Source organism: Cydia strobilella, chromosome 8, assembly GCF_947568885.1.
Source record: "Cydia strobilella chromosome 8, ilCydStro3.1, whole genome shotgun sequence".
Lineage (NCBI taxonomy): Eukaryota > Metazoa > Arthropoda > Insecta > Lepidoptera > Tortricidae > Cydia > Cydia strobilella.
Window position 1 is genome coordinate 7,216,426 of NC_086048.1, and position 22,416 is coordinate 7,238,841.

At 37.2% G+C, this 22,416-nt stretch overlaps 1 protein-coding gene across 1 annotated transcript; it reads left to right on the forward strand.

The window, feature by feature from the left end:
* The first annotated feature begins 477 nt into the window (after positions 1-477).
* On the forward strand, positions 478-10,922 carry LOC134743545 (odorant receptor 2a-like). The gene is made up of 5 exons (XM_063677040.1): positions 478-1,519; positions 1,701-1,800; positions 5,501-5,605; positions 7,950-8,105; positions 10,825-10,922. The coding sequence occupies exons 1-5, from the start codon at positions 732-734 to the stop codon at positions 10,876-10,878; spliced, it is 1,203 nt and encodes a 400-aa protein (XP_063533110.1). The 5' UTR covers positions 478-731; the 3' UTR covers positions 10,879-10,922.
* Positions 10,923-22,416: the final 11,494 nt, after the last annotated feature.

Below are 22,416 nucleotides of genomic sequence, written 5' to 3' on the forward strand. Positions count from 1 at the left end.
CAACTTACATGAGGGGGGTAATTGATAATTAACGTCAAGAGTACGATGAAAAAATCACAGCGACGCGCCGTCAAAACGTGACTACACGAAGGTATATCGTTATATAAATCTTAGTACATTTCAGATTTCAGAATTTATAAATACATTACAGATTAAAATACAAGGTGCGAAAATCAATACCAAATAATAACTATTGGTTAAAAAAAACTGTAAATAAATTTATTGTAAACAATTACGAGGTAGTAACCTAATTAACAATGAAGCGAGCGCTGCTTAGATTGGGTAGACAGCATCTAACTAGTAATTTGCATGATGTTGTTCGAGATATGTTACTGGAACACAGGTATTGAGAAGCAACTACGGAAAATCACAGGTACCTTTAAGTAACGAAAATAACATAATTATACCTCTATGGGGAACCTATGGCCACAGTATGCTAATACTTATATAGTGACTTAGTTAAAAACACTTCCAGTGTCCGAAACGTACGGTCACGACAATTATGTCACAGTTATTTTTTGGAACGGTAACGATAGATACGGTATTTTTTTTTTGAAACGGTAATCTAAATGTAACGACTTTCCCCGTGTCTACAACTTACAAGCTGATCAATTAATGTCACCCGCACGCGTCCTGTTCTCAGGTAAACTCTTCACCATTTGTCACATAACAACATCGGACTATTGTCTTCAAGTTTTTTCAAGTACTAGTGGTTTACACCTACAGATAAAATGTCCAAAATTCTAGACCAGGACATGAATTTCGATAAGATGTTTTGGATTGCTACAACAGCAATGCGTCTGAATCGCTCACATCCGTATATCGCCCGAGACAAGTTCTGGCGCACTCAATTTATTGCAATTTTGCTTGTAACCTTATCCTGTTTTATATTTTTATTGTATTCTATTCTTTTCCACGATATACAATGTGGACTGTTTGCTGATACCAGCAAAAATGCTATAATGGTCATAGTTGCTTTCACGATTACCTACAAATATTCGATTATGTTACGATACCAGGATTCCGTTACGGAACTTATTCGCATAGTGGACTATGATTACGAGCTGGCCAAGGAGTTCTGTGAAGAGGAACAACGTATCGTGCTTCACTATTCTAAGCGAGGAGTCAAAGTATGTCAGTATTGGTTCATTTCTGCTTGTTCAACGAGCGCTATTTTCCCTTTGAAAGCGTTAATGCTCATGGGAAGATCATACATTGCAGGTGAATTCCAATATGTGGCAATGTTCGAACTTACGTACCCTTGGATCTTAGAAGATTATAAGAACGTTCATATTATCTTTATTATGCTATTCGTGATGGAACTATTATTTGATGTTTATGCAACCTCAATGTATATGGGGTTCGACCCATTGGTCCCGATATTTATGCTTCACCTATGTGGGCAGCTCGATATCCTTAATCTTCGTATATCAAAGATTTTCTCTGATACTAAAGATTCCGATGAAACTGTTCGTAAAAATCTAAAAGAAATTATATTGAAACTACAGGATGTTTACAAGTAAGTTTTTCATATTTTAACTACTTACTATTCATGAACACAGTTAAATTAAATTATCTTTATTTAACAAAAAACACAATTTCCATAGATGCACATTGCAGTGAACCCCGCACTAGGCATGGCCTTAGTTCGTCCCTATTACTGTTATATGTGTAAGCTATAAATTATTTTTACTTTGCAGATTCATTGAAGTAATTAAAACGAACTTTACAGTATTGTACGAATTTATTATGAAAACTACAACATTTCTTCTCCCACTCACTGCGTTTCAAATTACAGAGGTATGCAAAGAAGCAGTGCATTGAATATAATTCTACACTGCTCCCATTTTAACTAAAACCGAGTGTTAAAATGTTAACGCGTGTAAAATTTCGTTTTGTAAAATAAAGTAATGTTTTATTTTGTATGGGTACGAGATAATGTTAAATACGAATACAAATACAAATAGTTTATTTCCAGAAACATTAGAGCATTTACAGTTTATACTGACCCCCACACTAGGCAAAGCCTGTCCCGTGAGGGAAATCATATGATTTACTTAAAGATATACATAAGCGGCTATAGCAACCATGTAGAACAGAAAATTAAAAGTAGAATAAGGTAATTCAAACTAGTAAAGCTTAGTAATAAATAATACAACTATAGCTAACATAAAAGAGAAACATATACTTAAAGCCTAATTCTGATTGAGTGTCAATGCGTTGTTTGTGTGTGTGTGTGTGTGTGTGTGTGTGTGAGGTGTGCATGTGTGTGTTATGTTAGGATATTATCCTAATAATCTTTTCTGTGTCTAAAAAGAATAACTTCATCAAATTAACCGTTAATAGCTTTTTTGTTTCCAAGACCGAGTATTCCTTAAAGTTGTACAAATTAACTAAACGATTGTAGATTCGGGGGTGGAGAAAGTCCGAAAAACGATGTGCAAATGTGGTTTTGGCGGCAGTCGTAGGAATTTTAAATATTCGATTTTTAAGTAACTTATTGTAGTCTGATGAATTGAGAACCATTTTGTGTACCGACATAGCCACCCTCAGAAGATAGAGCTTCCGAACACTGAGTACTTGAGCGTCATTGTACAAGACCTTCGTAGGATACCTAATTGATTTCTTCAAGGCTACCTTCAACACCGCTCTTTGCGCTCTTTCTAATTTCAGAAGGTTAGTCGAGTTTGTACCTCCCCATGCAAGGATGCAGTATCTGATTATCGATTGTCCAAGAGCGGTATAAATAGTTTTTAATAGGGGTAAATCAGCCGATTCTCTTAGCATCTTCATAGTGTGCATCAGCTTTCGGACCCTACCCGCCACCGCCTCCACATGCAGCCTGAAGTTTAGTTTCTCGTCTATCACGATACCGAGATACTTTATTTTGTTCGATCTTGACATATGGTCACACATACAAGTTTGGGCTGAAGAAACAGTGCAGCCACGATTGTGGACTTTAAGTTTCATCTGTAGTCCCGGTGAAGAAGCCGCTGTCTTATGGAAACAAAGGAATTTCGTTTTGGTTGTATTTAAAGTTAGCAGATTCTGCTTTAACCAATTTGACAGTAGAGACATACCATGCTCGACGTGGCTATAGACATTTTCCCAAGAGCAACCGTGAAAGACGATAGCGGTGTCATCGGCGTAACACAGTAGCTCAGCATTCTGTAGCGGAGTAAGTGTAATGTCATTGATATACAATAGAAAAAGTGTAGGACCTAAAATACTGCCCTGTGGTACGCCGAAAGAAACCGCCCCCAGGTCACTAAAGTGTTCCCCAATTTGGACACACTGCTTTCTTTCAGTCAAGTAACTAGTAAACCACCTTAGTGTATTCCCTCGAAACCCATACGCCTCTAATTTTCTCAAAAGGATGGGGACAGAAACGGTGTCGAAGGCTTTTGCTAAGTCCAAAAAGACTCCGACACAGGCCCGGCCCCCGTCCAAATGTGAAGAGACAATTTTTGTGAGAAGAGTAACGGCATCTTCGGTCGATTTTCCCTTTCTGAAAGCAAACTGACGATCCGCTAGAAGGCAATTGGATTCAAGGTATGTAACTATTCTTTTATTTACAATTCGTTCTAGAAGTTTTGAGTAACATCCCAGTAGTGATATAGGCCGATAGTTGCAGGGTTCATTTTTGGCATTACCTTTGTGAATCGGTACTATTGCCGATATTTTCCAAGCCGTGGGACTTTCTATACTTTTGTTGAAAATCACTGCAAGAGGTTCAGCAATAACCGAAGCAATGGCTTTCAAAATTTTATTGTTAATGTTGTCAAGGCCTGGAGAACTATTTGGGTCCAATTTTTGGATCAGCCTGAGAACCTCACTTTTGTCGGTGGGGGAGATAAAAATTGAGTTAAATCTTGATGTATTTACTTTAACTTTGGTTGCCAAAGACTCTTGTGTTTCATTTTCTTCTGTTAAGATTATGTTGGCAAGGTTCTGACCGACAGAAGCAAAGTATTCGTTACATACGTTCAGGGGCTCTTTTTCAGTACTTTTAATCTTTGTCAGATTTTGCGCAGTAGATTTTGTAGGGTTCCGATGTATAATTTTGTTTATGGTTTTCCATAGTTTTTCAGGCGACTTTTTATGGGCAGTAAGTTCTTTTGCCTCATGTTCCGCTTTAAGCCTTCTTAGAAGATTAGTAAAAAAGTTGCGATATCTTGTGTATACAAGTTTTTTAGTTTCGTCTTTCGGAAATTGCCGCGGTATCCGGTGTAGTTTGTCCCTCTGTTTAGAACACCTAATTAGCCCCGGAGTCATCCAAGGTTGGATACAGAATTTAGAGCGGCTTACTTGAATCTTTTCGGAGTTTCTGGAGATCGCCTCTGAGACAATGGTTGAGAAAAGCGACACGGCATCATTCACAGAGCTTGCTCGCACAACAGGGGACCAGTCAGCAAATTCAAGTTCTCTGCTGAATCCGGCGTAGTTAACCTTTAGTCTAGATCTTTTTTGAGTAGTATTCTTATTACGTTCCGTTACGATGCCGATCATAATTAAATCATGATCAGTTAGGTCGGACTGGCATACAATCGATTCAGCGGAAAGACTGCTCGATATGAAGATATGGTCTATGCAGGATTTACTATGTGTTGGTTTGTTGACCGAGGAGAGTAATCCATGCGAAGCAAGAACATCCAGATATCTTGATGCATGCTCGTCATCTGCTGCTGATTCCAAAATGTTAATGTTCATATCACCTGACACTATCAGACAAGACTTTCGGCAGACGGTTCCAAGAAACTGGTCCAGAGATAAGCAAAAATTATCAACATTAGAAAAAGACGGGGACCGATAGATAGCTAGAACTGTAGAAACGCTTGGAATATCTATCACTAAACAGTTTGCGTCAGCTATATCTGGCTCTGACACATTTGGTGACCATTTGTTATTCACGTAAGCGATAACCCCTCCTGATTTGTTTATATACTTTTTTGTACTAAATGATGTATATCCGTTTATTTGTTTAATCGTAGAGTTATCATTGATCCAGCATTCGCTGAAAATAATAATGTCAAAACTTATATTTAAACGAGCAAAAATCAATAAGAAGTTGTCGAAGTTCCGTTGTATACTTCTTATGTTTATTTGAAGAAGTTTCAGTGAATACTTAGAGATAATGGGACTACACTCTTCAGGAGTGGATATTGTATGGCATTCAACATTAAGGAGTTGTCGATTTCAGACATTAGTTCTAACGTTGCCATTCCCAATAAATCACTTTATCTTACAAAAGATTTTATACTCATAGTTATAACATACTTATTGTATATCACATATGAAAGACGAAATTATCCCTTTATAATTGTATTTCTTCCAGTTAACATTTGAGCGGTTGGAGAAGAGTCAAAGTCATAGATGCAGAAAGACTGTACAATAAAAAACTATGTGTAACTTAGTAATACACCATACAAATATCATATAGCAGATAAATATATTATTTTAATGGGCTGATGTTCTTAAAACAGCGTTTATTTTGTTTCAGTCTTTAAGGAATGGGGAAATAAACTTTGAATTCATTGGCTTCTTTACTGGTGTCATTTTGCACTTCTTCATACCATGCTACTACAGCGATCTTTTAATGGAAACGGTAAGTGTGTAACGGTAGAGTTATATTCTATCGCGTCTTTACATGCCATGACGCTATAAATAAGGCGTACCTACTCTCAGGCGAGGCGTAGTATTCCCAGTGCAACTTCGCACAATGAACGTCGAACGGCAATTAAAATCATAGTCAATTCAATCTACAATGCAAACATTGCTTTCATTGATCCAGATATTGTTACTATAATTATGAAATTTCCATATTAATTATCGATCCAAAAGTGAAGCCGACTTGTTATAATGACGGTTTTTATCATGGATGTTCTATTTTGGTGATGGTTTGGTCATGGATAGGTGGCCGCTGTCGAGCTGATTATTAGAGATCTGGGCGCCCATTCAACGTACTTCTACTATATTAAGCGCGACTGGGACCGATTAAGTTGTGCGAGTCAAATGTTCCCTTTTCTTACCTCTTCTGACCATCAAATAGGCATTGGACAGACTGAAAACAATCATATACCTATGAAAATTAGCTAGCAAAATTTTTAAAAGATCGCCTTGACTTAGATGTCTACTTATTTATTTATTTATTAATAATCTATTTTTGTTTTGTCGCTTTCTGTTTTTTTGTTCCACTAACACTTAGTTTTTAATCTTAATTGTTACTAACCATTATGGGCCAGTGTTGTCTTAAATAAATAAATTGAAAATTGAAATTAATATTTTCTTTAGACACACTACGTCACTTACAATTTTACCACACAAAAGCAACGATTTATTAGTTTATAGCTTTTTCAACACACTTGCTCAAAACGACGTTTTTATTCCACCGATTTTTGGCTCATAATCCTAGATATTAAACACGCGTGCTCTTTCAGTGTATTATTCCACTCGTGCTTTTTCATTATATTATCCGACTGAGTTAAGAAGGTAACTGATTGCTAATAATATGCATGGAAAGGGAGCCTTCTTTAATTGGTTAGACTGGCAGGCACCGGCGCGCCCGACCGCCTGCGCGGTGCGCGGCCCGGCCGGCCCGCCCGCCTCGCCGCCCGCGGCCGGGGCGAGCGAGGGCCGGCCGGCACGAGTATGACAGATGAAACACACAATACTAACTGTTTTAACTATTAAAATTTGATTAATATGAGTTTCTTTTTTTTCTCGCAAGTGTGTTGAAAAACGTCGTATGAAACGCGTGTGCATTGGTCATTACACACATCGGCTTTCTTATTGCGCGCTCGCTTACAGCTCGCGCGCACAATATCGCCTCGTGTGTAGTGACCAACTTAGCACACTTGTATCATAATGTACTATTATGGCTACATTCCATCGACATTTCGCAGTGACATAACTAAGTAATTGCAAAAAAATAAAGGATTTGATGGCGAAGTTATTTATCCTTCTTGTTTTTCACCTATATGGGTAAATCGTATCAGACCGCGGCGCTCTGGACTGGACAGTAGACACGGCTTAGGCTGGCACTCGGGCTGAAAATGCTAAAAATGAGTACCTATAACTTTATTCAGTTACGAAATCGGCTCAGAGACTGCTCGCATTTAGAGCGGTAAAGCGTAATACGTCCCAAGACGATCAATTGCATTTGTCAATCCGTTATACCAAGAGCAAGGAAGATTTTTGGCCGAAATGTGTCAAGTTCCGTACAGTCACGGACTTTAATTGTTGATCCATTTAGGATACAAGCTAATTTGGTTGTCAATATTTACTAACGGTATGAAATGTCCAATGTAAAGTAAACCCTAAATGTCTCAACAATTAAAGTCCGTGACTGTACAACAAAAAGTAGAATGGCCGGGCCGTCTCCCTGAGACTCCCTGACACCGCGGGGTTGCGTAATGCTGGCACCACACTTCGCCATATTTGGCAAATATTCGTGTTGCATCTCTTTCCTTTGACATACATGTTTTGTATGTCAAAGGAAAGAGATGCCTTTTTCCTTTGACATACAAAACAAAAGGGATGCAACACGAATATTTGCCAAATACAGCGAAGTGTGGTGCTGGCATAACACTTTGCAAACGTAGTTTGTTCTAGTTTTTACATTATACCTACCTCTATTTTGCAATTATTATGCTTGTTTTACCTTTCATATGTAGGAGGGGGTAAAAATCGGCGGTTCAAACCTCGGTTGTGCTATATAGATCGTAGAAAAAGTGTTCTCGTGAAATAAATGCAAAAAGATGTCGAAAAATTCGGTCAGGATCCTTAACATACACAGACAAGAAGTTAAGCTATATGACGAGATAACAATCCATTTATTCTCGATTGTAAACGGTAAATCCTTATTCACAGTCGCGATTCATTGTCATAGGGCTGCTTAGAGTTGGCTAAGTCAACTTTACCTAAATCATTAAAGCCTTCTGAATTAACAGGGTGAAAAGTTTCGTCTAGCAATATATTCCTGCGGCTGGGAGAAACACTTTGACAAGCGCACGCTGCGCACCATCCTGTTTATGCTGAAGCGTGCCATCAAGCCAGTTGTCATTAGCACGGTTTTTTGTACCATCTGTCTTGACACTTTCGCTGAGGTACGTTTGTGAGGTTAAGTATCAAATAAGAAATCGCAGCAAATTGCATTAAATTATGACCGTCAGTGAAACTTATTACTTATTCTGGTTTTTGCTCTAACAACGTCCAGTAGAGAAATAAGGCATCCTAATATTTACACCTCGTCACATTTTGAGTTAAGATTGTAGTGTACAGTAAACGCAGTCTAAAATTCAAATCACACCATTGGAGAGACAGTACTTTAGTACTTAACTAGATATATTACTTAAATGACCGTGGCGTTAGGTAGGTACTAATATTTGATAGCGTGTAAAGTACCTACTTACGCAAGTTAACTAGAGTCCTGCTAAACTAACTTTGCACCGACTTGAACAGAACAAAGTCAGGAAGTGTCACATTTTCATATAAATTTGCCACACTTTGTCACTACAAATACCTGAAATATTTACCACTAGCTTTTGCCCGCGACTTCGTCTGCGTGGAGTTCGTAATTTGGGTAGCTTATTTTTTATCCAATCTGCTTTTTATCGATTCCCCATACAAACTTCCACCCCCACCCACTACCCCTTTTTACTCCCTCCAAGGATGACTTCTAGGATAAAAACTACCCTATGTCCTTCCCCGGGACTCATTATCTCTACACCTTTCAACTAAATTAATTATTTACTTTAAGTATTATTAAGATATATTTATTATAGGTATATAAATTAAAACATACATCAATTTACATTAAAATTAACTAAAAAGTAAACTTAACCAAAACCAAGTCACAACAATACATCGACATTGTACACAATAATAAATTACCCTAAAATTAACTATAAACTAAACTAAATTAAAACTAAACAAAAAAAAGACACACCTAGAACCTAGTCAAACCACTCGTCCCGCGCCCGTCCAGACGCAAAGGTGCCCATCACGCTCGCCGCGTTGCCACGCTGGACCGCGACAGACAGCCTCTGCATCAGGAATGACCCGGAACGAGGGTCATGACCTCTCTCCCTTAAACGCTGCCCCAATTCGCCCAAGAAAATTTTGGCCTCGGCACACCAACACCCAGACGTCTCCACTGCTATAGGGACAAAAATATATTTAGTCAGCAGCGCCGAGTACTTGTCGCGCTTCCTAAGTGCCGCCCACTCAGCCGCCGCTCCTGCCGTCCGGACCGTCCGACCAATGTGCGAGGCGGCATACGTGCTGACACATGTCGCGTCCCAAAGTAGACACTTACCCTTTTTCCATGGAATAAGTGTCAGCCCGTCAGGTCTTTTGCCATCGGACCGGCTTAGGCCTGGAGGTTCCAACATGCACGGCACATTTGCGGACAAAAGTGCCCTCCTCACAATGTCGTTTAGGGCATGGTGGCGTGGAAACCTCCCCACACACCGACAACAACTCAACGCATGATGACCATTACTTTCAACCATAGTGCCGCAGATGCATATGTGAGGTTCGCAAACATCGCAGCCCAGGCGAAGAGCGACAGCCACCCGCATAGAGTTGTTGTCGAGAAGGGTACCCATGTGTGGAGAGGGAAGTGCATGCAACCTTGCCCCAGCCTCCGGCCTAGACACCGCCATAAGCCTAGCCTTGTCCGCATCAACAGCGCTTTCCAGCAAGCCATCAAAAACCCGCCTCACACCTACGTCATCCCATAACCATTGACGGTCGAGTTTATCCGGCATAGGCGCATTCGGGTTTAGAGCCCTCCAAGCCGCCACAGCATCAGACGCAAAAGGAATTGACGGCCTGTCACCATTCACAGATAAAATTTTAGTGACCAGGCCCACAACTCCCTCTGTCGATGCCAAGAAGGCCGGCAGACTGACAAACCACCGTTTCGTATGGGCAAAGACGCCAGAGCTCACTGATTTGGATTGAGGCAGACATTAAGCAAACGCTCCACCGACTCCTTCAGCACACAGTCGAAAGAGTCGATAAACTAAATCGGTTCAGCGGTTTAGGCGCGAAGAGGTAACAGATAGCTGTCTGTCTGTTACAATTTCGCATTTATAATATTAGTATGGATGTAAAGTTCACTTGGTCCCACTCTTAAAACCCAGCCGGAAGAAGTTACAAAGTCCCTGCTATATAGCAGCAGTTTGGTGACTTGTGTACTTTGCGTTTGAACTTCTACAGTGTTCAAGTTTCAAAGAGTTGAAATGGTAGGCTAATGGCAATTTAGGAACCCGCTTGTACGGCACATAGTCAATACTTAACTAACTTTCCTATAAATCTGTCCACTATTTTATGAGGCGTACCTACTTTGCTTCTCCCTTAAGTACTTAATATAAAATCGTGTTTGAACCGAGAAAGATGTAGACAAAAATTTTACAGGCATATTTTATTTATTATTCAATGACCCGAGCGGGAGGTTTCCGCGACCCCTTCCGTCAGTTTGTCGCAAGCACTCGCCTGCCAATTTCCGCATTTCCGGCAGCCATGGCCGTCTGACTTCCGCCAGCATTTGTTAATAAAATAATATATATTATGTATAAAATTGTATATATAAGCAGCATGAAATTCATTCAGAAAACTTCTAGCAAAATGAAAACACTCAAACTGGTTGAATTCTTTAAGCGTTCAATTCCCAGCTAAATTTTTGTGTTCGGGAAATTAATCATAGTTCCCGTTTCTGGGGCACTGCGTTTAAATGTAAAATAATGTATGCATAGGTTAATAATTTTGATGCATTTTTGTAAACTGATGTGTAAATTAATATTAATTTTATTTTTTCAGATGTGCCGTGAAGCGTATTCTATTTTTAATCTGATGAATGCAGCTTGGGCTTAGTGTCTCAAGGATTCAGACATTCAGCACTTGCCTAAGTAGTTGTAGAAAAGATACACAGTTGCTTTAATCTGTACGCTACCAGTACACTGCCGCAAACTTTACTTTATTATAAAAAACCTCAAATAAACTATTGTTCAGCTCAAGCACTGAAGCTATAGTAGTGTAGTAATGGTGTAGAGTAGTAGCCAGAATAGGCGACGCTACAGAAAACTGTCGCCAAAGTGATATTTATTTAGCTTTTAAGAAATTTAAGATTTTTATTATTGTATGTATGTTAGTTTGTAAGGTATATGTATCTATTACCTAGCCATGTTTTGCGAGAAATATTTGCAATATTTAATGCCTTAGGTACGAGTAGATACTTATTTTGTTTAGTGGTCCGCAGGAGCACAGGATATGCAAGATACCACCTTTTCTTCTAATCCTGTTGGAGGCCAGGTTGAGATTAGTACAGTTGCTCGCGATGGTTTCTTCGTCGGAAACCCAGTACGTGGAGATACTCATTAGTAATAGCTACGAACCCCAAACAAACAGAGTTCAATATCTGTTTTGAAGTAATCTACATTTTATATGTGCGTAAACACAAACATTGGAGATAATTCGACAAGATAGTAATTATTGGATAATCGTCAGATTATGATCGGGGTGGGTGCTTCTCACACGGCGATAATAACGGTAATAGGCCCCCGACAATCGCCTGCTCGGGATATTTAATTGGTTGTGGACAAAATATTCACAAACCCTCATTTCTGCCCACAACATGTCATAGACAAGCAGATAATCTACTATAATTCTAGACATACCTACTAGTTATTTACTACTTATGGAATTACAGCAGTAAAGTTATAGGATTACAGCAAGAGTTTTTACAGTAATTTATACAAAGACTCATTACATTACACAAGGCTCGGAACATCCATTAAGGACAATTTGAATAAATATTCGTTTGTGTCTCGTTATTTATTAAGAATATCACCATGTTACTAAACCAAAAGAGCACAAAAGATGTACAAAACTAAGAAATCTACAGAGCCAAAACAAATATTGTATACTCAAATATAACAACATATATGGCACTAGGCTCTACACACACCTATATAAGTATTACCTAAAATATTAAATGATCTGCCAGAAGATGTTTGTGCCAACTATTTCAATGGGAATCGTATAAAAAAGTCGTTAAAATGCACTTATTCAAAAACTAACGATACAAGCTAATGTATACTAAGAATCATACTTATGATAAGATATAGGATATAATATTGTTTTTTTTTCTTTATATTATTCTTGAACTCCCCATCGGCATACAAATCTCCTTAAGGTTTTGCCTACGATGGGTCTTGTATTACTTTAAAAAACTGTAATTTATTCAATAAATTTAAAAAAAATTTGGCAAGCAAGCCTGATGGCATTCCGATTTTTTTATTGTCAACTTTATGTAGAGTTGTGGCACATGATTGTTGACCCCATTGCTATTTTTGTATTTTATGTTTACATAACACTATCTCTAGCAAATTACTTGGCCTGTGGCTGGTCATTTCTCTCTCAATATCAAATATGGCGATTTCACAAACGAGACTGACAGAAAATTATGCTTCACGTAGCAAGGTAGTTAATAATAAAGAGAGCAACTAAAAGCAAGCTATTATTTCATTTTGTAGATTACAAATTAAAATAGCAGGAAAGCGTAGCGACTACGTTTCTGTAGGTATTGTTAGAGTAAGTGGAGGAAATTCTTGCAATTAAATTTGTACGTTTAAAACGCTAAATTAACCGAAGCGACAACAGGCTAATTAATTTGGGCGATGCTGAAGTTTGTAACTGGCAAGATAAACACCAAATACTAAGAATTACAGTGAAACAGACCGGCAAGGAGAGTAATTGTGCTTCTACAGCTTGTTATACCTAGTTAGTTTGGCACTAAACACAATCTTCAACATTGGGAAAAGTTTTTTTTATATATAATGCTCGTAAATGACATGTTCTAGTTTTTATTACTTATTAGTTATTTTAATTTGATAATTACCTGCATGCTGACTCATATTTTATGTTTTATTTTGTATTTTCTCTATTTAGGTGAAATGTTTTTATCCAACTATGGCACAAATCAAATTATTTTATGAAATATGAAATGAAATTAAAATGAAATGACGGGTTCGATACCCGCCTCGGCCACCGGTGGACTGGGTCACTTTTTCTTTAGTGTATGTGTGTGTGTGTTGTGTAGTGTTTATTGTATTTCAGTTTATGTTAAATTTATTTTGAGAATATATTTTTTTTAACCACAAAAGGTACAGTCAACCCTACTAAGTGCAGCCTAAGTATTTGAGGAAACTCTGTCTATTATCCAGAGGCAGGTTGAACGTTATATTTAGCCTCCTATTCCTCGAGTATAGTTTTCTGATAGTTTAAATGAATTAATAATCACCAATATAATTATGTTAAAAAAAACTAGAAAACGCAAATGTCAGATATTATATATGATTTCAGTTTTATATATTTTTATGATACGTAATATTATGTTTAAGTATATAATTTTCTACACTTTTATCAATTTGATGACGACTTAGTAAACATGTCTAAATATTTTAATAATAAATAATTTAAAGTGTTTTTGTATTGTTGTACTTTTATACTCACATTATTTCGTACTGAAAATGTGGTAGTTAAACTTGCACGTAAGATCAGATTCAAAGGTCGTATTTCAGACTTTTCACTTAAAAATTTTCGCCGCAGACGAGCTGAGCAATGCTAATTAAATAAGTCCATTAACCGAGTAGAGACTAAAGCGAGCACTGAACAAATAAACAACAATTTCCACCATTTGTTTCGACATCGGCGATGCGTTTTTTCTTAGTTGGTCCGTCCGCTTCAATTAGTCCCGAGTGTCCCGACCCGACGTGCGGTGGCTGACAGCTCGACACAATCCTCCATTCATCACACTTTCTTAATTAATGCCTTAAAATTTGCTCAAATATACTTCGTCCTTGCTTGGGGTACCAGGTTTCAGTTTTAACAAGCACTGGGCTCTGCTCAGCGCTAAATTATGTTTATGAAGGCGAAAAATATATTCCATACAAACCTTTAAAAGCTCCTAGCTCCTATAATTAGAAAATCAAAATAAAACAATCGACGGAGCATAGTTTTATGGTTAACATACTAACATCAAATTTTGTATAATTCTTTTTCATCTTTCATAGGCTGATAGCCGGGTGGAAAATTGCATTTCCCACCCTAGGGTGGAAAGTAATTTCTTTTTTATGTTATAAATATTTATAAGTAAAAAATCATAAATGAGTCGTGTATGTCATGAATTTCATACAAAACCTCTGAGGACCCAAAGTCGCCATACAAACGGGCTTTGGGGGAATGAGCCGTGTGCGTTTCGGGTGATTCTATCCTGATGAAAATTTGTACGCGTGATCAGAAAGATTTAAAACACGCATTTAAAAATAAAGAGTGTCGGCCTAATTACTACAGTTTTCTCTATTCTAAAAATCTTCAGTTTGCCCCTCGTACATATAAAAATATTGCAGGTTCAATAGAAGGGATCGAATCCGTATCTTCTTAAATTCCAATCAACCAGATCATTGACATAAAAATTCCAATCAACCAGAATAATTGGGTAAAAATTCTTTTCGTTGTCTTGTTTTTTGTCCCCACAAAATGTGACTAGAGCTTTTTGTATGGGGTGAAATTTAGTTTTTAATCTTTCTCAAGAGAATTAAAATATACAGCTAGTAAGACATGCAATAGTACTCAAGTTTTTTTTATTTATTTCATAAAAGACAAAAATAGACCACACTATCACGCGACAGAGTGGTCAGAAACAAGACAACAAAACGAATTTTGACCCAATTAGCCAAATGTATACATTCCTAGAGTACCTACCTATATAATATTAATAGAACGGTTTTAAATAGATATATATTGTGATCACTACTGCTAGGAGACTTCAAAACTCACAAAATTTACGTCGATTAATCAAACAGAAGTAGTCGTTAACAAAATTAATTTCAACCGTCTATATTTTGATTTTGATTGAACCGCTTCAACGTTAAGGGTTTTAATAATCCTCGATAACGGAAATGATGAAATAATGGCAAACATTTAAATCCCCAGTCATTTTAAGGACCGCGAGTATGGCGATTTGCAAACAATTTATAAAAGCTCTGTTTTTAGTGTACATAACGGGTATAACATGATTCTAGTAGGTGTTTTAGCAAAAATGTTATTTCAGTGGAATGTTAAAAAAAATAATAGAATATCTTAATTTCAGAACTTTCAAAATTCCATACAATATTGTTAGTACCATCGTTATAGCTATGTGTTAGTAAATACATTAAAAATAAAAACAAAACTTTCAACAATGAAATCACAATCCAATAAATTTAAATAATGAATATAAAGGTGACTGTCCATTTCCAACCGCAGCTGCACTGCTGCTCCGACACTACTGCGGCGGCCCAAACGCGTCGGTGTTATTGTCAATTTCCATAGTAAAATGAATGACGATATCGACTGCACGTAATATGGTGATTTTAACGTTTTCCCGACCGCAGCTGCACTACTGCTCCGACACGTCGGTGTTATTGTCAATTTCCATAGTAAAATGAATGACAAGACCGACTGCACGTAGCATGGCCATTTTGCGTATTTGGTGTATTATTGCAACTGCGGCTGCAGACCGCACGTCAAATCTGTCACCTGCACTGAATTGTCTTTGATCACAGATATTAGTAGTTTTAAGCAAAGAGGATATAACCACTACGTTCTAAGGAGTTATTACACCCACGGATAAACAACCCCGATGGTACCGTCGCCATATATCGCAGATATATCGGGGCGGCCAAGGAGCTCCAAATATCTGAACACGCCTTTATTGTCAAGGCGCTAGAGTGCATGTTCAGATATATTTAGCACCTCGGTCGCTCCGACATATCTGATGGCGACTGTAGTACTACTGTAAACTTTTTTGCTAATCTATATTGAGCCATACGAGTATCACAGAGCCAGTTAGGAAACTAGAATGATAGGTCCGAAAAAGAGAGTGTCAAATTCGGAAGTTAACTATAGTCTGGCAAACCCTTCGAGCAACACCGGCTTCCGACACGTCGGAAGGGAGGAGCCCAAGCGATATCTTACCGTACAAATCGTTCTGCCATTTTTTGCGGGGGAAAACGTGCACACAGTCGCACTTCTCACTCACTACTTGCAAAATCCAATCTCTAATTAGGATTGTTCATTTTTTTTTAATGTTCTATTTCGAAAACCATTTCGAGATATTAGGTTTTTAAACAGTTTCCGATATTTGCTGCGATATAATAATCGAGGATTGAAGATATTTCAACAAATATACAGATGACCTTAGTTTGACCTTCTCGCGAGGCTGAATATAATAATGTCATCGTATAGTAAAAGTTATCGAACCATAGTAAATAAATCCGTCACTCACGTAATTGTCAAAGATGTCATTGTCATCAATTGTCATAATAAAAAAAATCAGTTAAACCGCTAGTTTCTTACGATTTGATTTATAATTTTTAATACCTAAACAGTAGATTTTGATTGCTTAATATATCAAAAACCTTGTTTCCACTTGTGGGAATGATTTACAACAATTATAGTCCGTGAAGACCTACGTGAAAGACGGTGTTGTCATGAAGTAAATGTGGAATGGAATACTTCAAGTGTTACACACAATATTGCTGTGAGGATCACGTCTATGTAAGTATAAAATTAATATTATTTTACTACGAATATTTAAGTCCATTTTGGTGGTCGGGTCACTATTACCTATTTATTTTCTGTGATGATGTGGCCAGAATATCTAAAGACAAACCGTTTAACACAGCTTGTCCGCTACTAGCTCCGTTTTACTGATTTGAAGTTAAATTCAACAAACAGACATACATATATGTAACTTATAACCATCTTGCAAGCAATAAATCACATACATACAAAAATACATAGTTATATTCAAAATACAACATGAAACTGAAAAGATAATTTCTAATTTCCAGGTACCTACAAGTTGCAGTTCAAGGCTCAAGCTGCTGATATCACGATCATGGCGGACAAAACTAAAGTTAATAAAGAGTTGTGAAAAATAAAACATGTCTTATTTTTTACTTTTTTATTAATTTACGAAAAACCTGTTTCCCAAAAAAGTGTATACATTATATGTTCAACATGTTCTGCACGTAAGGTTGACATTGAGGGCTTTGTTTAGTAGCATTCAGTTGAAGTTGATTTAGGTTCTACTCTTGTTGATCCAGAAAATAATTGTATAGTTTATTATTAAATCTATGCCCACGCCCAGGCACTATTCTTGCTATAACTTTACATTCTCCGCCTTCTCTAGAAATTTGTACATTATATACATCCAATAAAACTAAGGTATATAACTTAAGGCAGATTTGTGGAATCAGCTTTCACAAATTTAGCGTATTTTGAGATTATTGATTTAGGGATTCAAATAATACGACGATATTATTTATAGATTCATTAAATAAACTGTTCTTTTATTTTTTCGTAGTTTTGCGAGGATAGCTATAAGCTCGACAGGGCACGAGCGATAGAGAGACAAATAGAATACCGAATATCCGGCAAAGTGGCCAAATACCGAATAGTTGCCGAATATTCCTGGCAACTGTAATTGTATTGTAATATATCATATTATATAATGTCGTTTATGGTGACAATTTCTCATTTTGTCATTGCAAAGCCATTCCTGAGCTAAATAAAAGAAGCAATCATTTATTTTTATTACAAGGGGCAAAGATGTTATTTAATACCTCATGGTAACATATTGATATCCAAACATACGAAACGATACAAAATTGAACCACGAGAGAAGCGAATGGTTTAAAATTTAGAATATTGACAGTTGCGGAGGTCTCAAGGCATGAGGGTTAAACAAACTGTGTTACAGTGCAACACGTAATTCTTCACACCAACACGAGGAAACCATTTATTATTCAAATTAATTTATCAAAAGTTCTTTCTATCGGCCAAGGTGAGGGAAATATCTTTCTTCATAAAGGATTTCTTGTCTCGCCCGTCAAGTTTTATATGGATGGTGCGGTCATATCATAGAGTGCCGTCGCCCATTCACACCTGCAACTGGACAATATGAAGTGTAAATTACAAATTATTTTATTCATCATACTTCACTGTTTGGTAAAGAAAGTAAAATTGGCTTAATATGGATACTTAGAAAGATAAATCTGTAATATTTTGCTAACACCGAACGACTGCCTGCCCACCATTGGATAATTTTATTCTTACGTGTCGCATCGTCATCTCCAGAACCCACGAATCACTTTGCAGAAATCAATAAAAGGCCTGCTAAAAGAGCCTACCTGGCATGGTTTTGAGGGGACGTTTATTACAGACTTCTAAATCCAGCCGCACGTTTCTGACGGCCGAGTACCTATACGTGATGCAGGTGGATCAAGTGTGCACTCCCCCCGTATATATCACGAACTCCATGAGTCCCGTTTCCGTCGGATTGCTGTGTGCGGTGGTCACGCATTTAGGCAAGAGGATGGGGAAGAAAATTTCACATTGTGAACTTACCTTAATGTTAAGAATAATTTTTCCTCTGCATTAATTTTATTTGAGTAATTTGATTGTATTTCGTCAATTATTAAGTCTCATTCAATGTTGAATTGCTTTTCATTTAATCGGCAATATTATCTGAATAAAGGATCACCATTAAATATCAGATTTTTTATTAATATTGCGTAGCTGCCTTCGTCGGACTCTGACTATTGTAGAAAGGCAAACTGGTCTTCTTTTTCATGTAGCATGTAGCATTATCGTCACTCGCTTCTTCACGTAAAAAATACAAAAGTAAATTAGTATTTTATTTGTACGTCTGACATTATATGACTTGACATTGACAAGCCATCAACGAACGCTGTCGCGACTGCACGCCGCAACAGCCGCAGTCGTGCTGCTACAGTAGCGCGGCACCGCGTAACGTCGCAACTGCAGTGCAGCGGCAGTTACAATTGGACAGTCACCTTAATAATAATAATTAATAAAATTATTTTATTATTAAAATTATTTAATACCTCTAAGTGAGCTTTTATTCGGCAATATTTTGACTAAATGACTACTTACTGCTGGAAAATTTGTAGTGTTCTTGCATATTATAAAAAAAAAAATTATATCCTTGTTATATATTTTTTCCTCAAATGTATCTTTACTGTCCTAATATTGACGGACGGTGGGCGCGGCTAGTAAGTATACTAATCCACTTTAAAGGGGCCGGCTTAAAGGCCCCATAAAAATTTCTTTAAAGCATGGTCGTTACTTCCCATACAAGATAATACCATCTAATAAATAAAGTTAAAAAGGCAGCGGTAGCCATTACATTTTATAAGTATTTACTTTCTTTCTTCGGTCTATAAATGAACCTGAGTTGATAAAATGATTTGACGATATTAATTTGAAGATACCAGGGGGGAAACGATGACAATCCATTTTTTTTATTATAAATGCTTCTAGTAATCGTATATAATAAAAATAAGTAAATAAAATTATTGAAAAGAAGGGGGTAAAATTAGCCTTTTTTCGAACCAACATTAATCAAAGGTTGTACCTACAACTACATACCTACATTACGAGAACTTTAAAGAATGGCCATAAAAAAACTTGAAAAAACTTACTTATTGTTTTATTTTTACTCTTCATGCTTGATTTTTTTAGGGCACCGTACCCAAAGGGTAAAAACGGGACCCTATTACTAAGACTCCGCTGTCCGTCTGTCCGTCTGTCTGTCACCAGGCTATATCTCATCAACCTGTCTAGCTAAGACAGTTAAAATTCTCACAGTTGATGTATTTCTGTTGCCGCTATAACAACGAATACTAAAAAAGTACGGAACCCTCGGTGCGCGAGTCCGACTCGCACTTGGCCGGTTTTTAGTGTTAATTTTGCAATCGAAAATGGTTAAAGGGACCAACAAATACGACGATAGCAAAACAAAATTGAACCGGTGTTAAGAAAATTATGGTATGATTGCTAAATAAGACTCGTGTACCTATTAGAAGTATGATTGTGTTTAAATATATGTACTTACCTACTTGGTTTCGTTCAATGCATAAATATGATTCTATAATGGAGGGATTCTCACTGCAAGTGTTTGATACCAGCACCGCATTTGTATAAAAGTTTTATGAAATGTTCCATGAGTTGCTTGCTAAATACGAGAATATTCTCAAAAGGTCTTGAAGCAAGAGTTCCTGCAACGGAGCAAGGGAAGGCGTGGTAAATACCCTCTCAATGAATCAGCTGCGGGCCGGCGATCCATCACCGTCTCTCTGGGACACTAATACTGCCTTACACTTTTGTTCGTGTAAGTTTTCAACTTTATTAATTGAAGATTGAGTGGATAAGGTGCAATCGACTAAGAATACTACTCTAAAGCTCCCATATTGAATATTGCTTTTCAAATTTGGCTGTCACACTGCCATATAATCTACCGTTGGTGAATTTGAACCTAACACAATGACTGTCATACTCGTACTTTCGTGAGCTTATCCATATTGTCTAACTTTGAGACTTCCATCTGAGAAGTTAAGAAAAACGGCAAGTCAAGGTTATATTTCTTGCATTATTTCCAATAATATTACTGCACTGTCCTTTTTTGGAATTTCGATGTTGTTCCCATATAAAAAAACTACTCAGTATGACCGAAACTTTAGTGCTCTTAGACTTGCTGTTATATAATATTGTGTAACAGCTAGGGACAACAGTATCAATAATAACAGTATCAATGCTATCATGTTGTCCCTGTCACACAATATTATATGTACATATAACAGCAAGTCTAAGAGCACCATAACACTACTTCTTATGCATTTACTACTGTCTTTAGCTAGAGACGTTAATGTTATGAGTGATGACGCTTACAGGGCATTGATATTTTTAGGCAGCGGGCTACAGCCGCTACAGGTAAAATGTTGTCGGCGCGGCGTGAGTCAGCGAGGTCACCATCCATCTATCAGCTGCCAATGCTGCCATACTCGTAGCTGACCTCACCCGATATAGCCGAAGCTCTCTGACTAATTTGTTAGATTCAAATGTCCGGTCAAATGCCTTATAGCTCTATATATTTATTAAATAATCTACCAGTCAACCGTGGGACAAAGCAGATAACTATTCAAATGTGTATTTCACACATTTTTAGAAATCTGTACTCGTCTACAGAGGAACCAATGATTCAAAATACTAGTCAAGTCCACAGATTTATATCAACGTTAGATAGCGCATGCGAAAACAATTCGATAGGTAACGCAGTGCCGCGGGCAAACATTTGGGCAGATGTGAATACCTACCTGTGCAAGGCATTCAGTCATGCAATTGCCACATCGCATATTCTAACGAGACCGGTCGGAGTTGCAGAACGCTAAGATTCCCGAGGATATCGCCACAGTACGTAAGCCAGTAAGACACATCTGCAGAGTACAACTAGCGTGTGACATTTATATCGGTAATACCTATCCACGGATCACCGAACCGAATAAGTTATAGCTGGGGTTAGGGTTATAGCCAGGGTGTGATATATATTTACTGGCATGGAGGTTTCCAGATTAATTGTCATCATGTAGTCTGTATAGTTGGTCAAGCCAATCTTGTCAGTAGAAAAAGGAGCGAAATTAAAATTTTCTATAGGACGATATCCCTTCGGGCCTTACATTTTTTTTTAAATTGCCGCCTTTTTCTACTGACAAGATTTTTATTTCGCGAGTCGTTATGGCAGACGAATGCATGCAAAAACATTTTTATGAAATACCTCTAGTAGATCAGGCAACGAAAAGTTATAGAGGGATTTATTGCATTTCTGTACTATGTGAAATATGGTTTCAATAAATAAGCTGATACGTTTTTACTATTTTGTTATTTAACAAATGTGCATAAAATAATAAAAATCATTGTGTTGCTTTAGGAAAACACGATGCAAGTGAAACTTTTTTTCGTATTGTAGGCATTTAACTGAAATTTTCCGAAATTTGAATCTAAAACGAACATTACACAAAATAAAAATAAGAAAAAAACTAAATAAATAATTAATGTTATTTGATTAAAAAACATTACTTTTAAAAACAAAATAATAAAAAAATTAAAATATAATTTTCTATAATTATACAAGGAACTTCAATTAAGCGTATTCATTGTAGAATGTAAGTTCATGTCCCATTTGGAGGAAAAAATATTCACTACACTGGCAACATTTATGAGAAATGGCGGCTGACGAAAATTTGGATTTATTTACGATTACGTAAAAATATCACATTAAACTCGATACCAACGCGTCAAAATGTAATATCAGGCGGTATGTTTTTATGATTTGATGCGTTGTGACACCCATTCTTTCCTGTGTTTTTGATTTTTAAACGGGAGGTGTACACAAACCGATTTGACCTTTAGTACTGCGAGGGCCGTTCGAATACGATGACACGAGTGTGACGTAACGTCGCACTTGAAATGGCTTCACTAGCGATGTACGTACTAGGAATCTATGCC